The 25,716-nt window shown below is 42.2% G+C and overlaps 1 protein-coding gene across 1 annotated transcript in view; it reads right to left on the bottom strand.

Annotated features, from left to right (window-relative positions):
* Positions 1-25,716, bottom strand: part of Chst9 (carbohydrate sulfotransferase 9) — a 228,819-nt gene that overhangs the window by 27,360 nt on the left and 175,743 nt on the right. The window contains exon 3 of the mRNA XM_052155848.1: positions 2,532-2,569. Coding sequence (XP_052011808.1) covers positions 2,532-2,569 — 38 coding nt within the window. The remainder of the gene's footprint in view (positions 1-2,531; positions 2,570-25,716) is intronic.

Below are 25,716 nucleotides of genomic sequence, written 5' to 3'. Positions count from 1 at the left end.
GAGAAGGAAAGAGAAAATGAGGAACAGTTTCAATAGGCAGCAAAATATATGCACAAGGCAGAGGCTTCACAATGAAAAGAATCCAATTCACTAGACTTTTTCTTTTTTCTTTTCTTTTCTTTACTATTTTTATTCATTATATCAATGGGAAATTCAGACCTCTTCATGAGAAAAGCATTCCGTGTGTGTTAAGTGCAGAAACATAACAACAATAAAGTTTTCAGGTCTTAACTACGGCTCAGCCTTATAAAACCACTCGAGTATGTCAAAAGACTGTAAAGAGCCAGCTCTAAGAAGGTAAACGAACCATGCCAGAGGCCCGCTGACTCTGTTGTTATATACCAATTATATCCCCAGATACTGAGCATGCTGCTCTTCTCTGGTAACACAACCTTTACAACTTATTCAAAAGCGAGTGGGCGAGGGAAGAGAATGGGAAACCTTTCGGCCATAACCAACAAAAAGGGAAATTACATTCATGCTCTTGGTCTTCCCTCTTTCCTCTCCCTCTCTCTTTTACAGGTGTTAGTATACACACACACACACACACACACACAGAGAGAGAGAGAGAGAGAGAGAGAGAGAGAGAGAGAGAGAGAGAGAGAGAGAGAGAGAGAAGTGTAGACTCCTTGTCACCTGTGCCTACTGATGATTGATATTGATTGTCCATTGGGTAAAAAAATCTAGAACCACTCACCATGCAAATGTCTGCTCATGCTAGCGAGGGAGGGATCATCTAGCTTAGAGATATCTTTGGTCACACGGGAAGGATGTTCTCAGCTATACTAACTGAAGCAGGAAGACCCACTCTGAGGTCCAGTGGCTCCTCCCAGCTGCAGCAGCCCAGATTTAAGGACCTTTCTGCTGAGGTCATCTAGCCCATGGCTGCTTTTGTTGCCATTTTTTTTTTCTGACACAGGGACTCAGTTTCCTTGGCTTGCTACCACGGGCTGAAGGTGAGTGGCTTCCAGGAATGCTCCAGGCTGTTAGCACCAGATGGGAACCCAGGAGGCTTCTAGCCCTGGGGACTGGTCTCAGCTGTGGGTTACGGCTGAGAAGCAAAACTGTGCCTGATAGATGCCCGTTTCTGCCTGTTGACTTTGTTGAGGGTTTTATTAACCATGTTCTCAGGGTTTAAGGTTTAATGAATGAAGGGGTGTCTGGAACTGACTAGACAAAAGCTATATCTTTATATTTGAGTGAATTGACAACAGGAACTAAAATTGGGGTTGATTTTTGAAGTCATTAGTGACTAAGATAAAGGAGAATAATGCTACAGAAATAGACATGCAGGCACTTTGATGGTAAGTGACTTCATTTCCTTGAGTATTTATCTGGGAATGTTGCAGCCAAATGCAGACCCTGGATGAAAGCAGAGAGGCAACTATTTAGGAGACCACAGGAGGAGGATAGGAGAGAAGCTAGGGCAATGTAACAGGAGGGGTAAACACTGTCTAATACACATGCATGAGGGGACTACAGTGACCCATGTGTCCCTGACCTGATTGGTCTCCAACTCCATCAGGACCCCAGGGTAGCCCGAGCCTTGACTCTCATCCACAAGCCCCCGTGTCTAAGAGCTCTAACACAGGCACACCCTACCACATCCAGTTTATGTGCTGTCGGAGAGAGAATGCAGGGCTTCACGCTCATTTGACAAGCACTCTCCCAACAGAGCCACATCCAAAGCCTCCTGAAACCCGTTATTTGCACGCTAACTAAAAAGACAATAAACAGAAACATTAGCAATAAAAAGCAGAACAGAAAAGGAAAAATGTGCCTTGCCCAGTATAAATGCAGACTTACCACCTTTCTCCTTGGCAACCATGAGTTATAATTTATACCAGGGAAAAAGGAATCACAAAAGCCACAGAGATTTGTATCTGTGAGTGAAATTTGAGCAGTGCTTTGCCACAGGCCAACGTCAGACTTTTCTGAGTCTCTTAAGCAAGTAGCATGTGGAGGCCCCACAGCCCAACTGGCCTGAAGAAGGGTCAGTGGGCTGGGTGTCACAGCCTCTTAAAGAGTATGTATACCTTGCAATACAGACACTAGATCATAGAGACTGGACAGTGTGGAACAGATAGAAAGGCACCAGCCACGTTGAGCACACGGAAATGCTGAAAAGGGAAGATGACCCTAAGGTACCTTTCTGCTCTAATGGACCCAAGATAGCCATTCAGTTTAGCTGGTTGAATTAACACTTGAGAGGACAGAGGAGAGTCACCGGAGTTGTGAGGGTATTTGTTCTAGAGATCACAATACGGTCATGGGAACCCCTCCATGTTTGGAGTGACAGAGTGTACCCTTCATTTTTGGTGGGATGAAGTAGAGGGAATGATGAGGTTGAGATAGATGAGAAAAGACAAAGCCATTCACAGATGAGTGAGGTATTGTCTCTCAGAACCAAGATTGTATCTATTGCTCGTAGCTAATGATAAGCAGAGCCTGTTTGAAACATTTACTAATGCTTAAGTATTCGCAGTTAAAATGACTTTGAATTATAGTTTATGAGAAAGCCGAGGAAATACCTGATTTGTGATGTGTTTCCAGATTTTTCCTGTAGTCACTGAAAAAGAAAGCAGAAGGAAAATTTATGTGAAGTCACACTCAAGACAAAGTATAAGTCTTGTGATCCTGCTTGGTCCTCAGCCAAATCACCCCAAGCTGCCATGGGCTCTGTAGACAAGGCTGTGAAACACCTTGGGGACATGTACAGGTGCAGCAGCGGGGAGAGCCCGATGTCAGAACCTGGAAGGAACACACTCGGCCAGGACAGCTGAGGTGCAGCAGACACTTGATAGGGACCATGACCAGTAGGTTGTGTTCAACTGTGCCTGAGCGGCAAAGAAGAGGAGAAAGACCGGAGTCTGTCAATGGTTCCAGACCAAGACAACCCCTGGCAAGCCAAGCACTGAGCTCAGAAGGCTCTAGCTGATCTGAAACTCAGGAGCCTCCTACTTTAGCCTCCCGACTACGGAGGTTTTACAGGCATGAGCTGTGAATTTGCTATTTCCAAAACATCTCTTTGTCCAGGAAATGATGAAGACCTTCTTCATTTTTACAGTGTTGCTGGAGACTGAAATACAAACCAATACCTTAGTCAGGATAGGACAAGTTCAGGGTAATGGACAGAAGGCAGCAGACAAACATGGAAATTAAGAATTCAAGAACAAGATGCAAAGTTGTGAAGATGCCCAGCATGGCCAGGGTCATGTGTGTCTTACACAGGAGCTAAAATCTTCAGCAATGATGAATCCACAACCAAATATATTTCCAGGGAGAAAAAGAAAGAGGAAATTTGGTAGCACCCAAATTATTGTTTGCAAATAGCTTTATGCTGAATACTTTAGTAAGCATGCCTTTAAAAAATGAACCTTAACTGAAGAAATCAGAGCCAGATAATACAGACATAAAGCAGTATTTTTTGTGACTATGATTGTGATCCCTGGATTAGGGAGGATGAGACAGGAGGATTACTGGCTTGAGGTCAGATAGGACTACAGAATCAAAACAAAACCCAACCCAACCCAAACCAAACAATAACATTGAGAAATTCCTTGTTACTTTTACCCAGATTCGAATCATATGCTACATAACCCCTGGGGATTGACTTCTTTTCGACAACTGTGACTCTCTGCTCGCATCTCCATGGCCGTCTGGATCAGCAGTTGCCTTCTGAGTACTACTCCACAATATGGATGTACCCTGTTAATTGTGTGGTTTCTGAGTTTGGCTACACAGAGTAAAGCTGCTGTAAATATAATATATGGGGTCTGGGTGTTCCAGGACTCCCATGGAAGAAATACTCCGGAATATAAATGTGAGTTGCACATTCAATCTTTTAGAAAGGTGCCAATCTCTGGGCTGTCTGTCCCAACAGATTACTGGGTGAAAGTGTTTGTCACCAAGCTGGTGACCTGAATTTGATTCCCTATTCCTATGTGCTAGAAGGATAGCAATGACTCCCATCAGTTGTACACTATTGTTAGTGTTGTGGTAATTAAAAAGAATCTGGCAGTCTGTTTCTTTAAAAGACGTAATATATAAGTGAAACTCAGCAGTCATTTTATCACCCGATTAGATTATAAATCTACTTTGAACTTGTATGACAATAGAGTAACAGGCGAGGCTTCATTTAGGGCACAGCAGGGATATAAGGAGCATAGACAACAGAATGGCGTACTGACAGAGGGTTTTTGATTAAGCTATTGCCAAGAAATGCCAGGGGCCAAGCTTGGAGATGCTAGAAAATAATAATAATAAAAAAGATTTTCTTTGTTTTGAAAATCTCCACTGGACAGTCATGATATGTTTCAGTGCTGAGATTTAACAGGCTATATGCAGATAGCTTTAACAAAGAGACAACATGCTTCGAGGGGAAGCCTCTGCATTGGCTTTTAGGACCTGGAGGATTGAAGGAAATGGCTCCTCCCAAAGGGCCTCCCACAAGCACAGCTGGTGATACTTTGCTATTAGTTGTCTCTGAACTTCTGACTTCTAGAGCCATGGGGCACTAAAATCTGTGCTGTCGTTTTTAGTCACAGACATTATAGTATGGTCAGCCTCTGTATCTGGATTTCTAATCCACAGGTTGTTTTTCCTACTGTTCCTGAGATGGTGAACACAGGGACCATTTGCAGTACTAGACATGACTGAAGTGTGTGGAAAGAAGTATGCTGCCTTTTACAAATACTGCATTTTATGCAGGGGACGTGAACATTTTAGGCTTTGGATGTTCTGAGAAAAATCCTCTCAAGTTATGGGTCAAATTGGGAGAGAGTGAGAGTGAGAGAGAGAGAGAGAGAGAGAGAGAGACAGAGACAGAGAGAGAGAGAGAGAGAGAGAGAGACAGAGACAGAGACAGAGACAGAGAGGAAGTCAGTCCAATACATTCTGAAAATGTTTTATTATTATTATGATTATTTTTAAAGGTATGTGTTCATGCTTGTACGTGTGTGTGTTCATGCTTGTGTGTGTTAGAGAGACATGTGTGCATGTATAAATCTTTAGAGGACAGAAGAGGTGGTTAGATCCCCAGGAGCTCGAGTTATAGCTTCTTGATGTGAATGCTAGGAACAGAACTTAGGTCCTCTGGAAGAGTAGGAAGTGCTCATTCCCACAGAGGTACCTATTAGTATCTCCTATTAGCTCCTATTAGGAGGTACCTATCAACTCCTATTAGTATTGATGATGATAGAATGATTACTGTGGTTCATTACAGGAGAAATAGCAAATAAGTTTCAAGAAATTCTCTTATTCTAATCTGACATGCATTTAGGACCATGGAGAGAGTTAGGTAGCTACTACACTCAGCTCTGAGGCTACTCCTGGGTGGTGGATTCTCCTCCCCATACATTATCTCCTGGATAACTGCAATAAGTAGAAATCATGTTTGTGTGTTTGTTTGGGGTAGAAGACCAGGCTTAGAATGGTTGGTTCATCTTGTCCAAATTGACATTGTTTACTGTTGGAAACCATTGTTTGGCTGCATAATTTTTACTCAGCACCCAGCAACATGGAATGGCCCGTCTGCTCCATGGCTGCTCCTTGTGTCACGTGGCTTTGTTGAAGTGGACAACAAAGCAGGGGAATAAGAACATTTCAAAAGGTTTCTGGAATGGAAAGCTGATAAAATGCAGGAATTGACTCTAGACTATTTATGTTTGATGGCATGGTATCTTCAACCAATAGAACAGATTGAGCTACTGAGGGAGGCTGTGGACACACTGTCTCATTCAAAGTTGAACATGTTCTTGAGAACCATGGTCCAGTCATGAACTTCAGGAATGGAAGTTGGAACAACATTTCCAACCCATTGCCAGCAATATTTTAGGGAACCGACTTTTCTATAATTTAGTATTCTTGAATAACTGCATCCCATTCTTACAAGTTAAGGGATAACCACTCATCTCTCCTTCTACTATACATTTGTTGATTAATTACTCCAAACTGACAAAAACCTTCAAGGAATATTCTTTTGCTGCCTAAACAATTTAAACCAGTGATTTACCACCTGTTTAAGATAACAGGTCCCTTTGAGGTTCTAAGAGCAACTACAAATCTGCTCCTCTGAAAAATGCTGACATAAAGCAAAGGCTTCTAGACCTTTAGCAGCCAGGCACAGATCTGTGAGAATTTGCAGTTTTTAAGTTTATTTTGGATGGTAGGTCACAACATGTGAAATAACTTCTCAGATTCTCGCTCTTTTAATAACTTCAAGTCCCTGAAAACTTCAGATTCATCACCTGTCAACAGTTTTCTGTAATTTCATGAACTGAAAGCATTTGTTCAAGGTTGTGGAACACAGTATGTTAATTTAAAAATTATTCTAACTGAAGTATGGCAGACACCTCCTAGATGCTGCTTATTCAAAGATGAATACTGCATAATATCAATAAAGTCATGGTCTAGGAGAGGAAGAGAAATGGAGACAGTGTAAAATGTAAAACGGCCATAATAATGTTGTTGTTGTTGGTGGTGGTGGTGGTGGTGGTGAAGACAGGATCTTGGTATGTAGCTCAGCATGACACAGAACTCATTGCTTAGCTCATGCTGATGTGAAAATTATAATCCTCCTGACTTGGTTATCCTGGTGCTGAGATGATAGAGATGAACCATTGAGAAATGTTTTTAATCAACTGAATTATGACTGACATGATCAGCAAACACAGAAATGGACAAAGAAATATTACAAGTCTTGAAGAACATCTAGGTTTCCCATGGCTATTTTTGCCACTAAATCCTATATTCTGTATAACTTATTCAGAAATACATCACCAACAATTCAGGACCACAATATTAGTGGCATTATGATTAACTTTTCAATGAACAAGATTTTAATACTTTTTATAGCCTTATCTTTTGGATGGGTGTGGCATAAGAATAAGAAACATCTGCTGTAGGCTTAGGTATTTGAACACACAGACCCCAGCTGATACCTGTTGCCAGGTTACAGGGTGGCTTAGCTTTGCTTGAGGAGGTACAGCCATGCAGGTGAGCTGTGAGAGAAAGGTTTCATAGGTTCACTCACTTTTAGGCCACTTTCTCCACGCGTCCTGAATTCATAAGCCAAAATAAAATCTTTCTTTCTTAAATTGTGTTGGCCATGATCTTTTATTATAGCAACATGAAAGTAACTAATAGGTACCATTGAGCAAATGCATGGTAATACTGTAAATACAAGACAATAAACCCAAGTTCAGAGATAGGTCCTGACTTTGACATACAGAAACTATAGTTGTGAGAAGGCAGAATGCGAGAGAGTATTATGAAAGTGGGCAGATGAAAGAGGTGAGATGGAAGTACCCTTACCCATGGATGTTTGGGTGACCTGAAGCCCAGTCAGTTGTCTCATGTCTGAGGCATCTGATAACTTGGAAGCTGATATAGGCTCTTCAGAAGAAAGGATTTTTGAAGGACAGAGTATAGAGAGAAGCTGGAGCATAGTTTGGGGCTTTTGTAGGGGTGCAAACACTAGGGGATCGGTTTTGGGGCTTAGACTAGGGAAGAAGATGAAGAGGAAAGTCAGTCGAAGCATGTGGAAGAAGTTGAGGCTAATTGTTAACACATGGCTACAGGAAATCAAGACCAGAAAGGATCCTATCTGGTGTTACTTATTTACTTATTCAGTGGGTACCATTGGATCGGCTTCCTCAAGTGATACATGAGGACTGGGCTCTGAGGAGTCAATGTGAACAGGATACTAGCTGCCAAACATCTTGCTTCCTGCTTCTAAAGAAGTTGGCTTCATCCCTTCCTCATCTGGGTGTACATCTACATGTATACTGGAATCTGCATTTAACATGATCCATTTTGGAGAAATGAATTGCTTTGAAAGTGCTCCTTGTAAACATTTTCTTGAGGTGTGTGTGTGGTGGGGTTGGAAACAACAAGGCAATAAATCCTTCTTTCCTGGTGTACAAATACGCAACTATTAATCCGCACGAACAGAGAAAATTGGTAGCATCTACCTGATGAATATTGGGTATCATTTGATGATATCATATGTTAAGAAGGATTCCAGAATTTGAGAAACAGGACCAATATGGTGGCGCATTTGATTCAGTGAAGTAGTGCCCTGTCTACCCTGAAAAGGAGCCCCAGCATTGCTGATGAAGAGACACAGAGGTGAGGGAATAGCAAGAGGGAGTCAGTGATCGTATGGGGCAGAGGGAGGCACAAAAGTCCCTGGACTGTAGGGATAGAGTCTGGGTTTCTTTGCTGAAATACTTGGGACTAGAGGTGCAATGCACTTTTGGTTTATTCTGGATTACGGGATATATTTATAGGTATAATGAAAAAGATCTTTGAGGTGAGGTCCAACAACAGTGGTTAGCCCTACCCTGGCAACTAATATAAAGGGACAGTTATCAGCAAAGCATTTGGCAGGGTCCGGTATTTATCAGAAGTGAATTGTGGGATCCATAAACCTTTCTCTTCATTAGAGCAAGATTCAGAAACAACTTACATTCAGCATGTTAGAGGTTAGCAAGTCTTCTCCATTCATTCAAAAACAAGAATTGTCACTCCACAAAAATATTTTAAATATATAGAAAGTGTCAGCAGTGGGCTGAGTTTGGGTGACAGAAAAAGAAGCAATATTGATCTATTTCTTGACCTTAAATTTATATTATAGATTACAGGGTAAGCAAGAAAAAGACCACCCCCATAAAATTGCAAGTTGCGGTAGTGTAACTAAAAACAATAGACTAAGATTAAAGTACCATAAGGAGAGAGGGAATGAGCAAGGAAGAACCAGGAAATGGAAGAGTTCGCTCGAAAATCTGCAATGGCTATGGTGTGGAAAAGTAGCAAGGGCCAGAAAGGACAGGCTACAGACACGAAATCCAGGTTGCTGGGAGATAGCGAGTGAGTAGTAGGCAGAGAGTGGAGAAGTGGGCTGGGAGCAAATGGTGTGAGGGCCTGGAGATAGCCCCAGAAGTTTAGTGATTCACAATGGAGGCAGAAAGAGTAAAGGCTAAAGCTACTGTCCCGTGAGAGACACAGATGTGCCCAGTAAGGTCACAGATGTGACAGAATAGGACAGATTGCAGATACAGGTTGAAGTTCCCTGGTCTGAAAAGAAAGCTCTCCAATCCGAAGCATTCTGAGTACATGATGAGACAAACGGAAAATACCATGCTGAGAAGCACTGACCAATGATGTGCAAATGATGCCACTGAAAGCCTTAGATACCCGGCAGGGGGCTGCAAGACGTGGTGCTTCCTCGCTTTTTTACTGTATATTTTCTTTACTTACATTTCAAATATTATCCCCTTTCCAGGTTTCTCTCCTCCAGAAACCCCCTATTCCATCCTCCCTTCCCATGGTTCTATGAGGGAGTTCCAACACCCACCCACCCACTCCCACCTCCCCATGCTCAATTCCCCTACACTGCTGCATCTATTGAGCCTTCATAGGACCAAGGACCTCTCTCCCATAGATGCCTGACAAGGCCATCCTCTGCTACATATGAAGCGGGAGCCATGTGTACTCCTTGGTTGATGACTTAGTCCCTGGTAGCTCTGAGGGGGGGGATCTGGTTGGTTGATATTGTTCCTCCTATGGGGTTGCAAACCCCTTCAGCTCCTTCAGTACTTTCTCTAACTCCTCCTTTGGAGAACCCATGTTCAATCCAATAGTTGGCTGAGAGCATCTGCCTGTATTTGTAAGGCTCTGGCAGGGCCTCTCAGGCAACAGTCATATCCAGCTCTTTCAGGAAACATTTCTTGGCATCCACAATAATGTCAGAGTTTGGTGACTGTTTATAGGATGAATCCTCAGGTAGGACAGTCTCTGGGTGGCCTTTCTTTCAGTCTCTGCTCTACACTTTGTCTCCATATTCACTCCTGCATTTTGTTCCCCTTCTCAGAAAAACTGAAGCACCCACACTTTGGTCTTCCTTCTTCTTGACCTTCATGTGGTCTGTGAATTGTATCTTGGGTATCCAGAGCTTTTGAGCACATATCCACTTATTAGTGAGTGCATACCATGTGTGTTCTTTTGTGACTGGGTTACCTTACTCAGAATGATATTTTTCAATTCCATCCATTTGCCTAAGAATTTCATGAATATATTGTTTTTAATAGCTGAGTAGCACTCCATTGTGTAAATGTACCACATTTTCTGTATTCATTCATCTGTTGGGGGACATCTGGGTTCTTTCTAGATTCTGGCTATTATAAGTAAGGTTGCTATGAACATAGTGGAGCATGTGTCCTTACTACATGTTGGAACATCTTCTGGGTATATGCCCAGGAGTGGTATAGCTGGGTCCTCAGGTAGTACTCTGTCCAATTTTCTGAGGAGCTGCCAAACTGATTTCCAGAGTGGTTGTACCAGCTTGCAATTCCACCAAGAATGAAGGAGTGTTCCTCTTTGTTCACATCCTCACCAGCATCTGCTGTCATCTGAGTTTTTGATCTTAGCCATTCTGACTGGTGTGAGGTGAAATCTCAGAGTTGTTTTGATTTGCATTTCCCTGATGACTAAGGATGTTGAACATTTCTTTAGGTGCTTCTTGGCCATTTGATATTCCTCAGTTGAAAATTCTTTGTTTAGCTCTGTACCCCATTTTTAATAGGGTTATTTGATTCTCTGGAGTCTAACTTCTTTAGTTCTTTATATATATATATTGGATATTAGCCCTCTATCAGATAAATGAACCCACATATGGTCACTTGATCTTTGACAAAGGAGCTAAAACCATCCAGTGGAAAAAGACAGCATATTTAACAAATGATGCTAGTGGTCAGCATGTAGAAAAATACAAATCAACCCATTCTTATCTCCTTGTACAAAGCTCAAGTTCAAGTGGATCAAGGACCTCCACATAAAACCAGATACACTGAAACTTATGAGGATAAAGTGGGGAAGAGCCTAGAACACATGGGTACAGGGGAAAGTTCCTGAACAGAACACCAATAACTTACGGTCTAAGATCAAGAATGGACAAATGGGATCTCATAAAATTACAAAGCTTCTGTAAGGCAAAGGACACCATCAATAAGACAAAACGGCAACCAACAGATTGGGAAAAGATCTTTACTAAGCCTTTCCCATTCTTGTGATGTCTCCTTCTTCTGTTTTGGAATAGGAATGTTTATTATGGGCCTTTGAATGTTGAAACTTTATAACCTTTTTTTTTAATCTTAGAAGGGTCTTTCAGCTCACAGATTGGTTTAAGCCTCAGAAAAAAAGACTTTGCACTTTGTTGAAACTATTAATATGGGGACTTTTGAAGGCAGGCTGAGTGGATTTTGCAAATGATGGTCATGAGCTTATTATTAAGGCAGCAGAGAAAAGTTACAGTTCATTTGAGTGTCAGGATGTCTACAGGGATGCTGTGATGTTTAAGCTTCACGGTTAACTTGATTTAGAGTCATCTAGATTCATAACTCTGGATGTGTCTGTGAGAAGTTTTTCAGAAAGATTTAATTGAGAAGGGAAGACTCGCTCTGAATGTGGGTGGCAATTAGCTATGTGCTAGTATCTCAGATAAAATGTGAGTGAGAAAGGAGAGACAAAGACAGACATAGAGAGGGAGACAGAGAGACAGAGACAAAGACAGAGACACACCCAGAGAGAGACAGAGACAAAAGAGAGACATACACACACACACACACACACATACACACACACAAAATGAATAGTGAACACTGGTGTTTTACGTTCCTGCCATCACATACCTTACAGGTTTCATCCATGACCATCCTGACAGAAACACAGATTAGCTCCATGTCACCAGCTGTCTCTCTCTTCTTGGTGTGTTTTCCCCACCCTGATAGACTGTGTCTCCTCAAACTGTGAGTCATATTAACTGCTTCTTTCTTGAGTTGCCTCTGTCAGGTAGTTTGTCACAGTGTCCATGAGCATTTATACATTTGATTGACAAGGTCCATAATCATCATCATCTTGTAAGTTGGGCATGATGACACAAGCTTTGATCCTAGAACTTCAGAGGTTGGAAAGGAAGTCAACCTGGGGTACATAAACCTGGGGTAAGACATTGGAAACTGTCTTGAACCAATCCAAAGCAGAAGTTCCTTTTAACAACCCTATTTTATCTAGCATCTTTTGAGTGACAGCTCTGTATTACACATTCTAAGTTCTGGCAACTGAAACCAAAGATAGAGAGCTCATTCTAGATGAACTAGGGTCTGTTCTTACTTTTCCTAAAGATTAACTATTTTATATATATATATAGTTTCTAATTTAGCTAAATTTGTATCATTTTCCTGGATTATGCTTCAATTTATTAAGATTTCATAGTGGAAGGACACATGTATATATATAGTACATGTGGCATATGAGGGTAGAAAGCATTGGCTGGTCATAGATGAAACCTGTAAGGTACGTGATGGCAGGGACCTAAAATACAAGCCTGGGCTGGGGCTAATACTCTGTATAAGATTCAGAGACAAAAAATATGAGTGAGCCCAGTATTCCGGAATCTGTTCAAACAAGAAAGAGGTGGGTGCTAGTGGACATGTGCGTGGCTGGGAGTGCACCCATGCTTGGGAGGTTCTCAGCTACTTGGTAATGCACCACACAGGCAATAAAGTTGGAGTCCACTTGCTGAGAGATGGAGGGTAAGACCTACCTATTGGGAAGAGGAAATAACAGGACAGGTGTGAAGTGACCACCAAGGCACTTAGCAGCCAGGTAGCTCATCCCTGAGAGTTATAGCTTTGAAAGTAAATTAATTTTCACCCACTGTGTGTGTGTGTGTGTGTGTGTGTGTGTTCATGTGGAGGCCACTGTTCTGCAATAGGTGTGTACTTCAGACACTCCCTACCTTGTCTGTTTAAGACAAGACCTCTCACCTTTCCTGGAGCTCTCTCATTTACCCAAGCTGGTTGTCAGTGAGCCCGGGTGTGTTGGTCTCTACTTGCCAGGGCTGTGGTTTTTCACCTGGGTTCTGGAGATTGAACTCAGCTTCCCAAGCTTACGTGGGCAAACGTTTTCCCAGCTGAGCCACCTCTCCAGCCCAATTATCGTGGCTCTTTGTCTGTGAAATGAATGATCTCTCTCTTTGAGCTGTCGAAATCCTACTAAGTTAAAAGCGTAATTGCATTATTATGTCGTGGCTCCAGCGGTTCTGATGGCTGCTGGTGATAATATTTTCTCCTCCTCTGGATCTTCTCAGGCTGGTGGACGTTTAAATGGTCTTTGACCCGTGGAATAACACAGGAAGGAAATCCCACTTAAAGGGAAGCTAAATCATCTCCCAATTCATTAAAATCATATTTGAAAAAGAGAAATGGAATTTAGGGGAGGGGTAAATTATAACTGTATAGATCTTCACTAATAAAAGATTAAGGAGTGGGTGGTTCAACATCCTTTAATTATTTTTTCCTAGCTTCTTGAATATACAGTTGAAATCTCTGGTTGGATCAACGTTATTTTGCTCAGAGGTTTGTGGACTTTGCATACTGATTCTTTCCTGTTTCCAAGTACATTTGCTTTTAGGCTATTTTTATTCACTTTAAAGGAATTTTAATAACTTTCTGTTGACAGCATGGACAGCTGGTCTTGAGAATTAAAGAAAATTCACTTGCTGACTGAGGAAGGAAGTGACATCAATGAGCTTCTAAAGTCAGCCCAGAGGGGAAGCTGGCTGCTGAGAGAGTAGCCTTTCATGGCACTGTATTTATCGAGTGCCGCCTTGAGATGCAAATTGCTGTATCAATCAAACCTATGGTGCCTACCTCCAACCAAGTCTGTGCAAACTGAAGCAACAGTGCCCTGAAACACCAAGAGGAAAACAGATGAGGGGTGCAGGAGCCCAGGGGCTAAGTGAATTACGGGGGGCTCAGGATGCTGCTTTGCCAAGCAGACACCTCACTCTCTGTCAAGCCTCAGTGTCTTTGTCTAGAGACCGAATTTATGTAAACTGTTGTTTGAAGTCAGTCTATTTCTGTGACAAATGGCAGAGAAGACCTTGTACTAATACATTTAGCACAGACATGTTTATCTTGCTGCTTTTATCCCCGAGAGAGACATCAATTGTTTTCCTCCGCCCCCACCACTGGGAACTATCCAGAAGCAGAGACTTTTAGGTATCCTTTAAAGCTAGTAGCTTGATCTCTTATTCTACGGCAGAACGAGCTAGGTGCAAGATCTGAGCCTAAAAGAGCAGGATGAGCACAATACCGATAATCATTGTCATGGCAATGAACTGTAATTCTCACCAAGATCGCGGAACTTCCCACGGAGGCAGCTACAGCTTACACGCTTTCAGAGGAGAGCCGTGGTTCAAGTCAGACATGTGGGCTGTGACTTGTGGGTGTACATAGGTGTGCGTGTATGCGCACACCTGTGGAAACAAAGGCTGAAAAGCACCTGGGTCTATTTCATAGTCATAAAGTGAAAAATTAAGTTGGTAGTTATTTCTTCCAAAAAAATCGTGTGAGACCGCTTGAGGGATGGCTCAATAACAGTAAAAACAATTACAGTGTGAGTTAAAGCTCTAAAGCCTCGGGAGAGTGTGCAGACAAAACAGATATGCACAAGTCCTGGCTGCTTTCGTCTTCCTGTCTGTCAGCCTGTTTAAGACACTCAGCTCAATTTTCAAGCTTATGAACTTAATGTGAGAACACTACCGCTTACACAGTGAGGAGTCTAGATAAACTCTCACTTGCCTTAGTTTTCAAGCCAAACATTTTGCACATTTCTCCCCAAATAGAGCTCTTTTGTCTTTATTAAAACTCATTTATTTGCTTCTGTAATAATATTTTAAAAGCTGTCTACTTTAGACAAGTTAGCGTGTTAGCTGCTTAGGGGATGCAGAAATAGAGTAGAGGGTACAATGAACTCTCTCTCGCACACAACACCAAATCACAGAGCTGTCAGATATTTATAGTAAATTGCTTATTTAGTCAGAGGCAAAATGCACCTAAGTCCTGATGTTGCCGCTGTGGTGACGGTCACTTTCAGACGCCTGCGGTCCCCACTGCCCCTTTCAGTCTGTGCTTTGCAGCAGGTCGCCCCACATTCCTGGCTGCTTTCTTTGTCTTTGCACACAGCCAGTGTTTTAATCCCTACATGTAGTCTCCACTGCTTAAAATCTTTGATTCTAAGAAAAGCAGTGAAAATTTGTATATGGCTGGCACAGATATGACAGGATGGGAAACCAGGGGAGGTTTTATGGAGGCCTCTGTGTCTGACCTGGGGATGGGGTGAATGGAAGCTGAGGAAAAAAAAGACAAACTCAGCAGGAAACACAATCACAAAATCACATGCCAGGGGTTGGGGTAATGGCTCAGTCTGGAAAGACACTGCCGGGCAAGCATGAGGACCCAAAGTCAGATCCCCAGAAACCACATAAGCAGCCGGATAAGGCAGTGTATCCTGGAACTCTAGTGCTGGGGATCAGGACGACTGGAAAGGTGGGTCTGTGAGGTTCACTGGCCAGCCGTCCTAGCTGAATCAAAATATAATGGTGGAGAGAAATTGAGAAATGACACCAAAGTCACCCTCCCGAGTTTTTTTAGGAAAAAAATGCCAATTAAAGTTTGGTATACATTTAAGGACACTAGCCTAGCACTGTGAAGAGCTGCCTGCAGGACAAGGATTTCAGTAATGACCCAGAACTGGGGGTCACCAGGCAGGACACAACCACTCTGAGCTCCTTCCTCTCTGAATTAAGGCTAGCCCACATAGCTGTACAACTGTTTTCATTGAGTCGGCAAGCTCACAAAGGTAGAGGACTTAACTCAGGGCCCGGCATACAGTAAGACAGCTGAGACCGCCTACCCTCAGACTGCTGTCTATGAAGCAATGGCTAAGAGGGCATAGAAGTATTGTACAATAAGCTAGAAGATACCAATGCAAGCTGTTCTGGATTGACAGAAGGTGAGGCAAAAATTAAACTACTATTTACCTTTAATGCAAAGTGGGGAGAAATTCCTCAAATTTAAATAGTTTACAAATAGTCCAGAACTCTAGCTTGCCAAATATGAAACAAAGTATTTAGAATTCCACTTTTAGTAAAGGAATATAAATATAGGCATGCGTCCTAGTTCTGCAGGTGGCCTAGTCCAGACTGGTTTCACAGCCCCGGGGAAAGCAGACAAGGATCTTACATTTCTGCCTCTGCTTCTTCCACCATGAGCTCTGAGGGGACCAGTGTGTGAGTCCTTGTCCCGTTCCTGCAGTGCTGGGACTAAACTCCGGGCTACACACATGCCAGGCAAACGCTAGCTATACAGACTAAGCTCTATCCTCAACTGTTCCCAACAATTTACAAATGATGTTAGATGATTTATATGATTTTCCATTTTAAAATCTCCTGTTCTTTTTCCCCCTTTACATGAACAGAGCAGACAAGCCTATTTTACGGTATAGGCAAAAATATACTAATTCTCTAGACTACTAGTGTGTGTGTGTGTGTGTGTGTGTATGATATATATATATATATTACAGTGATATATATATATATATATATATATATATATATATATATATATATATATCACTGTAATTCTACATTTAAACACAGAGTTGGAGGGGGGTGGTAATTTATCTTCTCTCATTGTCCGGCTCATAATCCCTCTTCCTCTTTTAACCAAGTTTGGGTCAATAATGTTTCGGCTGTTTGAACCACCAATCACAATCTCATACAACTAGAAAGTCTTTCTCCTTTGATTTGATTAAACTTACTATTTATAATAACTTTTCCTATTTTTTTCTTTGCTGACAGGAAACATTCTCTATTTCCAATATTCTACTGTTCTCTAACAGAACAAAAAAAAAATCTGTTCATGCTAGCCTGATGCTGGTTCTTGGTTCAAATAACCAGATATGGTTACTGTCTCTGCAACAATACCAACCCTAGGGAAGGCTTGCTTCAGAAATAGTGAACATCACTTTTTATGTTAAATTACTATTTAAACTTCTTTCACATGCATTAGACACTATGAAATCTATACCTATTTTGAGATGTTCAGCAGTGGTTGTAAGCAGTGCAGTATTTTTGATAATCTTTAGACATCTTTAAAAGGCTAACTGAAAGAACTGTGGTGCGATGACTTCGGAAGGAAGCATTCTGAAGACCGTTGTAGCACCCTTGAGGAGGTAAGAAGGACCTGATAGAGGAGGAATGACATTAAGGTGTGTGTGTGTGTGTGTGTGTGTGTGTGTGTCTGTCAAACTGTCTCAGTGGGAAAGTGAATGAGAGAAATAAGTGCAACCAGAAGGTTGGGAAATGTCCTGAGTGTTTGGGTGACCAATGTGTCATCTGAAGAACAGAGGGCGGCGTCATTTGTTCTACTGTAAGCCTGGCTCCAGTATCTGCATGGCCTCTAAGGACAGAAATACTGGGTAGGCAGATGGACATATGAGTCTGAGTCTCCGGGGAGCTGTCTGGATTTAACTGTGGGTGGAGATGTCATGACAGCACGGGGTCCACCGAGATCAAGCACGGGGTCCACCGAGATCAAGCACGGGGTCCACCGAGATCAAGCACGGGGTCCACCGAGATCAAGCACGGGGTCCACTGAGATCAAGGCATGAAGGACAGTAGAGGAGAGCAGGGCCGTGGCCAGAGGAAGTGTGGGCAGAAAGGTAGGATGAAATAAATAAGGGTGTGGTGTTTCAGTAGAAGGAAATCAGGAAGTGGGAAGGAGCCCTTTTCCCATGGTTGGGGAGAGAATATTTGAATATTTAATAAAAACTACTTACGAATTTGTTCCCTGGCTCAAATTTTGGACTCCTAGTGAATCCCAAAGATACACTTTAATAATATTTAAAAAACATATGCAGGATTGCATGGCTTATCATTGAACGTACAAAGAACTCAAGCACAGGTCCGCACGGGAGGACCATTTATTAGAAGATAAGTCTGGAAAGACGCAGATACAAGAACTTGCCACCAAGACTGACAACCTCAGCTCCATTGCCAGTATCCACATAGTAGGCAGAATCAGACAACTTCCACCACTTTTCTCTGACTTCTACATGTATGTCATGGTGTATGTAGACATACATATACCACACTCCTACAAATTAATGAATACAAGACAAAGAGGAACACTCCTTCATTGCTGGTTAGATTGTAAGCTGGTACAACCACTCTGGAAATCAGTCTAGCTATTCCTCAGAAAACTGGAAATAGTTCTACCTGAGGATCCAGCTACACTACTCCTGGGCATATACCCAAAAGATGCCCCACCATGCCACAGGGGCATGTGCTCCACTCTAGTCATAGCTGCCTTATCTGTGATAGCCAAAACCTGGAAAAAACCCAGATGTCCCTCAATGGATGAATGCAGACAGAAAATGTGGTACATTTACACAATGGTCTGTTTCTCCCATTTCTGGACTGGATAGAAACAGACTCCTAAGAACTGCAGTAGTTGGCCCAGGCTGTAGCTGTGGCACCGGTGTGCTGTGCATGTGTTTGAGCAGGAAAAGAGATGCAGCATTCCCTGGTAATGAAAGACAAGAGATCAGGAGGAGTGGCATAAGCTGGGAAAATAGACCCCATGCTGGAGCAAGGCCTGAAAATGTGAAGGAGGCTTCCTGGAGCGCACTGACCCTTCGAATGCCTGTTAACAGGGACAGGGACTTTGAGGGGACTGTAAAGCCCGACTCATGTGGAATTTCAAAGTGGCGTCTATGAGCATGGTGGGGTAGTGTCCCCATCTTTCTGAGCAAGGTGACAGTGGTCCGTGCTTGAGAAGAGGGAATTTGATCATGGGTGCTAACAGTCCAAACTAGATTTAAAAGTAAGATGGGGAGGATGGGCAAATGAGAAATGGCCCACGAAGTTGAAGAACTTTGCTGTGGGCGGAACAGTAGCCTGAAAGCAGAAAGGAGATGACGTCAGAGGCTAGAATGCCTAAATTTCAGACTTGCCAAACAGGAAGTGACTCCATGTGAGGATCTTGTTGTAGGAGACTAAAGTGGAGCAGAGAGTTCATGGTCACGGTGAGTTCTTCCCAGGAATGCAGATCTTCTAAGGGGGTGGGGGGGGGTCTAACTTTGCTTTTCTGTCATTGTCAATCACCTTACTCAAATTGTAACTGCCAGCCTTCATGACTTTTCTTCTTTTTATCCAACTCAGAGGTTTTAGAAAGGTCAAAAGTAAAACATGAATTTGCTTCCAGAATTTATTCTAGAAAAATCTCAAAGGGTATATATACAATGACAGGTTTGTATATGTGTTCCTGGGTGAGAGACCCAGGATGAGGCTAGGGAAGTCAAAAGATGGTCACAAGGACACAAAGTAAAACATATATATTTTCACAGAAAACCTTACATTTATCTGAATGGGTAATGAATTCAGGGTAATTGCTTTTCTTTTTGTTTCTTTCCACATTCTAATTTCCTATAATGAATTTTGTTACATATGTAATAAAATGATTGTATTTTGAGTAAGAAAGAAAAATTGAATCAACATAGCTGTGCTACCTCCTTATTTATTTTCTGTTATTAACTCTATTGTGAGAGCTTTAGGAAATGCAGGTGTCAGAAGTCATCAACAACTCTTTGTCATCCTGAAGGGACTTCCAAGGAGGGCGTGTGGTTAGGGCCTGGTGGCAGTGAATCCCCCGCAGGTTCCTGTGTTAGAAGGTTGGTGGGTGCTTGTGAGACCACTAAAAGGAGGGCCTACTGTAAGTTAAACCAGCCACCGGTTGCATGGGCCTTGGAAGAGATTCTCCCTGGTCTGGTGCAGCAGTTAGCTCTGACAACAGTCACTGCTGGTGCTTAGAGCGTCTACACAGGGTTTCCCTGTTTTCTTTTATTCTCCCTTGATGTGGACACGCTAGCTATCAAAATTATAAGCTAAATAAATGCTTTTATAAAGCAATCAGCCTCATTTATTATGGAATACCAATGCAGTTTGCATGAAGACAAATGGATAACATTTGAGGCACAGTCTTCCATATGTTTTACTTTCACTTTACAAAAAATGGCATTTTTTTTGAGACAGGATTTTTCTATATAACTTTTCTCCCTTTCTTGGACCTTGCTTTGTAGACCAGGCTGGCCTCAAACTCACAGAGACCTGCCTGCCTCTGCCTCTTGAGTGCTGGGACTAAAGATGTGCACCACTATGGCTGGCACACATAGTTTCCTATTGATACACGATGTTCGAAAACGTTTTTATACACTTTAAGAAAACTGCATGTCCTTAAATATTCTTGGTTCATATTGTTTTATATTTTTGCCTTATTTTATTTTTGAGACAATCTCATCTGCAAACAAGGCTGGTCTTAAATTTAATATGTATTTCAGGATGGCCTGAGACTCTAAGGCACATTGCCTAATTTAACCTCCAGATTATTACAGTTGGGGCTATGAGCCACCATACTGGCTCTACATCATTTTCAAAGGAAAACAGTGTCATCTTTTTTGATATACTAAAACTTAAAAAAATCTTATTTTAGAGACATTTATATCATTTATTTTAGTCTTATCAGATGGTACACACATGCAGGGCCCTTTGAAAACACTCATGATCCTTCTTAGCACAGACTCCTGGAAGTGAAATTGATGGATTAGAGTTTGACTCACTGACACTAAAATCATTAAGAATGGCATTTTCCCATGATTTCTATCAACTCCATGTTTAAAAAGTGCCATTTTAAGTGGAAACACTATATGATCCGGGTGTTGGGACTTCAGTTTTTATTTTTATGGTGCTTGGATGTATTCCGCTCATTCTGCTGGCTTGCTTTGCTAAGGGAATCTCTGTGTGTTCCACCCTGATGTCCACCATGCATTTTCCTAATGTGTTTTTCACCTTGTTTATGTTTTGGTAACTCTGGGGGTTTGAATATACTTGTCCCAGGGAATTCTACGATTTGGAGGTGTGACCTTGTTGGACTGGGTGTGTCACTGTGACTAAGGGCTTTAAGACCCTCACCCTAGCTGCCTGGGAGTTAGTATTCTGCCAGCAGCCTTCATATGAAGATGTAGAACTCTCAGGTCCTCCTGCACCATGCCTGCCGGGATGCTGTCATGCTCCTGCCTTGATCTTGATGGACTGAACCTCTAAAACTGTAAGCCAGTCTAAAATATATGCTGTCCTTTAGTAAAACCCTAACTAAGACGGTAACTAAATGACAAAACCATAGCAGCCATAGCTGATGTTCAGTGAGCAGTGACAGAACACCAGTATCATGCGAGGTCATTCGTGCATCTGTCACCCATTCCTTCCACACTGGGTGACACAAGGGACTTCAGGTAACAAAAGCTGAGGCTCACAGGAGGGAATGTGAGGACAGTTGCATGGCTCCCCACTTCTGAGCCTGCATCACATCATTCTGCCTTCCTTCACCACCTTGGCTGCTTCTACAGACAGCCAACCGGGTTGAATCTATATGCAACACTACAGAACAGTATCAGCATGTTTTAAGAAGCACATATTTAAATAATTAAATATGAAGAATTAAATATTAATTAAATATGAAGAATTCAGACGGGACATATTTTAACACTTACTGAGAGGGAAGTGATAGAAACATTTAAGTACATCTGCCTTGAAAAGTAAAACATGTTTTCCCCTAATAAATACCTGCACAATATTTATTTGCAGAAATTATATTTCTTCTGGATAATAAATCATAGTGATGGCATTGGATATATACCATTTCCTTTTTGCATTTAAGGATAAATCCATCCATCCAGGCATCCATCCATCCATTCCAACGTTAAAGGTTCACTGTCTGAAAGTCTGCCTTTTGTTAGTCCTTAGCGGAGTACCAGGAAAACAAAATAAAATAACCCCTTCCCATGGTAGAGAAATGGACAACTATAGAGGATGCCTTAGTGATATGGCAAGAAACATAAGATGCTACAACTACAGGGAAGGCGGGCCAGCATCACTGTGGGTGTAGGGATGCCACCAACTCCAGTGGAGTCTATGTGACATGGCGAAAGTCGTGCTTTCAGACCTAAGGTGTGTGTTCCTCTGAACTTAGCCTCCCGGAGGTCCCTGGCATCCTGCTTCTGCAAGATGTTCCAGTGCATTGATCAAATTCTGTGGATTTGGGTTTTGTGCCTTGTCTTTCTTGATTTTTATGATAATAGCATAATGCAACCTGGCCAGATCTTGATAGATCAAGGGCCCAAGGGATGTTCCAGGAAACATTCCTGATAGCGTGATCACTCCAGGGCCTACAGAGACTGATGCCAATGAACCTGATGACCAGCACCAGGTAATACCAGACTTGGCTCAAAGAACATTCATGAATTATTCAACACAAGATCCCCCATTTTCCCCAATTTTACTCAGAGTTAAGTGGAAGGAAAATGAGATATTTACAGATGTAATAAATCAGTTACAACAGGGAAAATTGTGAGAAATCCAGATATAGTAGATAGTGAAAGGATAAAAGTTTAACAGCTGGTAGGGAAAGACCAGAAAGGTGTGTCAGAAGTTAAGGAGAATTGTCTGGGCATTCCAACAACTATAATATATGATAGAAAGCATTATTTACTCAGAGGGTGTTGGTGTGCTGCTCCAGTAAATAGGGAAACTCCATAAAGGCTCAGGACAACAGCCCCAAATTGGCCTAACTGGCCATAAAATATTAATAGAATTTACTAGCTACAACAAATTTGCTCAGATTACAGCTTGGCAGAATTCTAAGTATAGAGTGACCTTAAGTCTGTGTTGATTAACCACTGTATGGGTACCAAAAGTTTCCCAAAAAATATTTCCTGCTCTGTGCTTTTTAGTTTCGAGTTAAGTTGTAATATGTAACCTGGCATGAAATCAAAAAGTAGTTCCTAAAAAATCATATGTATATATCTGAGATGTTTATAGAAGTAAAATTGCGGCAGATTCAAACCGCTCTTTGGTGTGTTGTGTGTGTGTCACTCTGACTCCTTACCTACCTGAGTACTGGGACCCTGCTTCTCCCATGGGAGGAGACCTGACTGGGTCTGTCCATGGCATGGGGAGAAATGTCTGAACGGCTCTAGCATTTCAAGGCAGGTAGACGTTTATAGAGTGCCTGCTCAGCATCGTCTGGGCTACACACAACTCTCTTCTCACTCAGCGGAGGGTACTATGTAGTCTTCCTGGTCAGCTTCCTCCAGTTCTTCTCTACATTTTGGAAACAACACTTTGTAAATGACCATCCATCTCAGTAGAACATTACCACTGTTTCCTCATCTATGGGTAGGTATCAGCTGACACGGGCAGTGATAATGCCATGGCACAAGGCCAGCCTGGCAGTGGCAGAGAGAACACTGCTAAGTCTGCGTGTTTGTATGTGAGTGGTGTTTCTCTTGGGGACTAGGAGGCAAAGTCACCATCGGGGAATATCCATACAGGATTCTGGCAGGAGGTGGCAGGTGTTAGATAATGCTAACCTGATTAGACTTCCAGCAATCCTTAATGGTATGGACTAGAGCTGGAGAGGCAGATTGGTTACATAGTCAAAAAATATTTGAACTTCCAGAGTGGATGTTTCCTGACATGCACTCCTTAGATACGAAAGTCAAGTTTTCAGTAAGTTCATTCATTCATTCATTCATTCATTCATTCATTCATTCATTCAGGAAATGTTGAAGGTATGTAATGTTCCAGACATTGTCCTGGGTACAAAGAGGGAAGAAAGCCAAGAAAACACTATCCCTTGTGGTCCCAGATTTGAACTCAAGTCATCCTGATTGTAAATATAATGCTCTTTCCACAGATGCTTGACTATTAGATAAAAATTTCATTTAGCCAAAGCACTGCCTGCAAGACCCAGTGAGCTATTGCTTCCTGGGAGTGCACAGTCCTGGGCTGCTCAGCCATCTTTCCATCAGGACGCATGCTCTTAGTGAAGCATGCTGGGATCTTTACACATTCTGCACTCTATATATTGGTTAATTTTCATCAGGACTGGTCACCAAAACCAATGCTAATATTTGTCACTGAACTGTTGGGCCTACTTTTAAAAATAGGAGAGATAAGATATAAGCTGCCTACAAGCTCCCCCATCTGTTCAAATGGAAAAACTTCACAGAACTCGTGGATTCTGGGCAGCTAAGTTCAAGTTTATATTTTAAAAGGACATTAAGAAAAGAATGTTTTAATGTGATTTTTCTGAACAAAAGCATTTATTTCACTTTAAAGCCTGGGTTGCTAGAAAATCATGGATATGTGTGCAGATATGAGGAGTTACTGGATCATTCAGCTGGTAGGTGTATACTAAGCTTAGGACCCAAAATTCACATAAAAATCCAGGCTGGTGATAGCTGGCTGTAATTCTGGCACTGGGGAAGTGGAGACTGGCAATCCTTGGGCTCACTGGCTAGCCAGGATAGCCCAATTGGTCAGGCCTATTCTGAGGGAGACATCTTGTCTTCGAAAATGAGGTAGATAGCTCCTGGGGAAATTACACTAAGGTTTCCCATGCCTGGCTGTGCATGGCTTCCACACACCTGCACACACACTCTCCGAAAGAGCAAAGTGCAAACATGGGTGTGTAACTTCAGAGAACTCGTGTAGCTATGTGTTCCTTGATTTCTTCTTCTACAATGGAGATGGATGGAATAACTCTTGCCCATTTTTCTCATGTACCATGCCTGGCACAGTACCTGGCGTGTTGTAAGCAAATGGAGATGCCATTCTAACCTGCACCTCTCTTATTAGCCACATCCCTCACAAGGGAAAGGGGAGTGACTGCAACCTAAGGACACCTATAGCAGGACCAACAGACTTCTGATTTGGAAAGAAGAGCACATTATACAGACTTAGCAACCATCAGTTCATTAAGATTAAGAAAATATCAGAATTGAGACCATGATGGAATCAATAGAAGCTTCACATTTCCTAAAGTAATGAACAGGTATCAAGACTAGAGACTAAATTTGAATCTGCATTATTTATTTTGTTCCACTGCTTACTTTTAACTTGGCCAAAAAGTCAGTGAAATAACTTAGAGATATTCAGAGGTACTTCTTTTCTTGTGAGATTCAGTAAATGGCCTTAAAAGGTAATGGTTACAAAGTATGAACATTCATGGTTTATCACTCATTGGATGCTGGGTGTGCATTCATGTGTACCACCCATCAGATGCTGGGGGACACACCCATCGAATGCTAGGGGACACACTCATCAGATACTTGGGATCCCCATGAAGTCAAGCCACCTCTGCTTGAGCGTATTTATATTTGACCCAGACAAGGGCATAGGAGAGCTGAGATGGGTACTTGGTAAAAGAAAATCACGGAAGGGTAGAAAACAGCACAGAAGATGTATTTCCCCACCTTCAGAAGCAAGTGATCTCGTTTTGGACTTTGAATTTATTTTTTTCCATTCAGTGCGCATGGCTTGGTTGTGTTTTATTTTCCTTGGCCTATTTGCACCTAGTAAGAAAAATCAAATCTGTGCCCAGATGCCAGTTATGGTAACTCATGCTCTCATGGCAGACTTGGGTGGGTGGGAGACTGGCACGCTAACAGCAAGGTGATAACTAAGCTACCGCCCCTGGGTCTGCCAGTGTGGGCTGGGGAGAACTAAGTCTGTGGTTCCCCAGTCTCCAACGGCCTTGACTGTTTACTGTGTGTATCAAACAAATACCTCCATGTTCCTGTGTGCAGCGCTGTGAAGAAGGATGCGAGCTCCGTGCTTTAGAAGGAGAAGCGCTGAGCTGCGCCTTTCATAGCTATGCTAAAACAGATGGGCATAGCGCCTGCTGTGCTCCAGAGTGAGAGAGGTAGAGTTCAGTAAACACCGCGAGGAAGATGGGATACAACAAACACTCA

The sequence above is a fragment of the Apodemus sylvaticus genome, chromosome 13, assembly GCF_947179515.1.
Source record: "Apodemus sylvaticus chromosome 13, mApoSyl1.1, whole genome shotgun sequence".
NCBI lineage: Eukaryota > Metazoa > Chordata > Mammalia > Rodentia > Muridae > Apodemus > Apodemus sylvaticus.
Note: the sequence above shows the minus strand (reverse complement) of the source record. Positions and strands in the feature narration are given on the sequence as shown.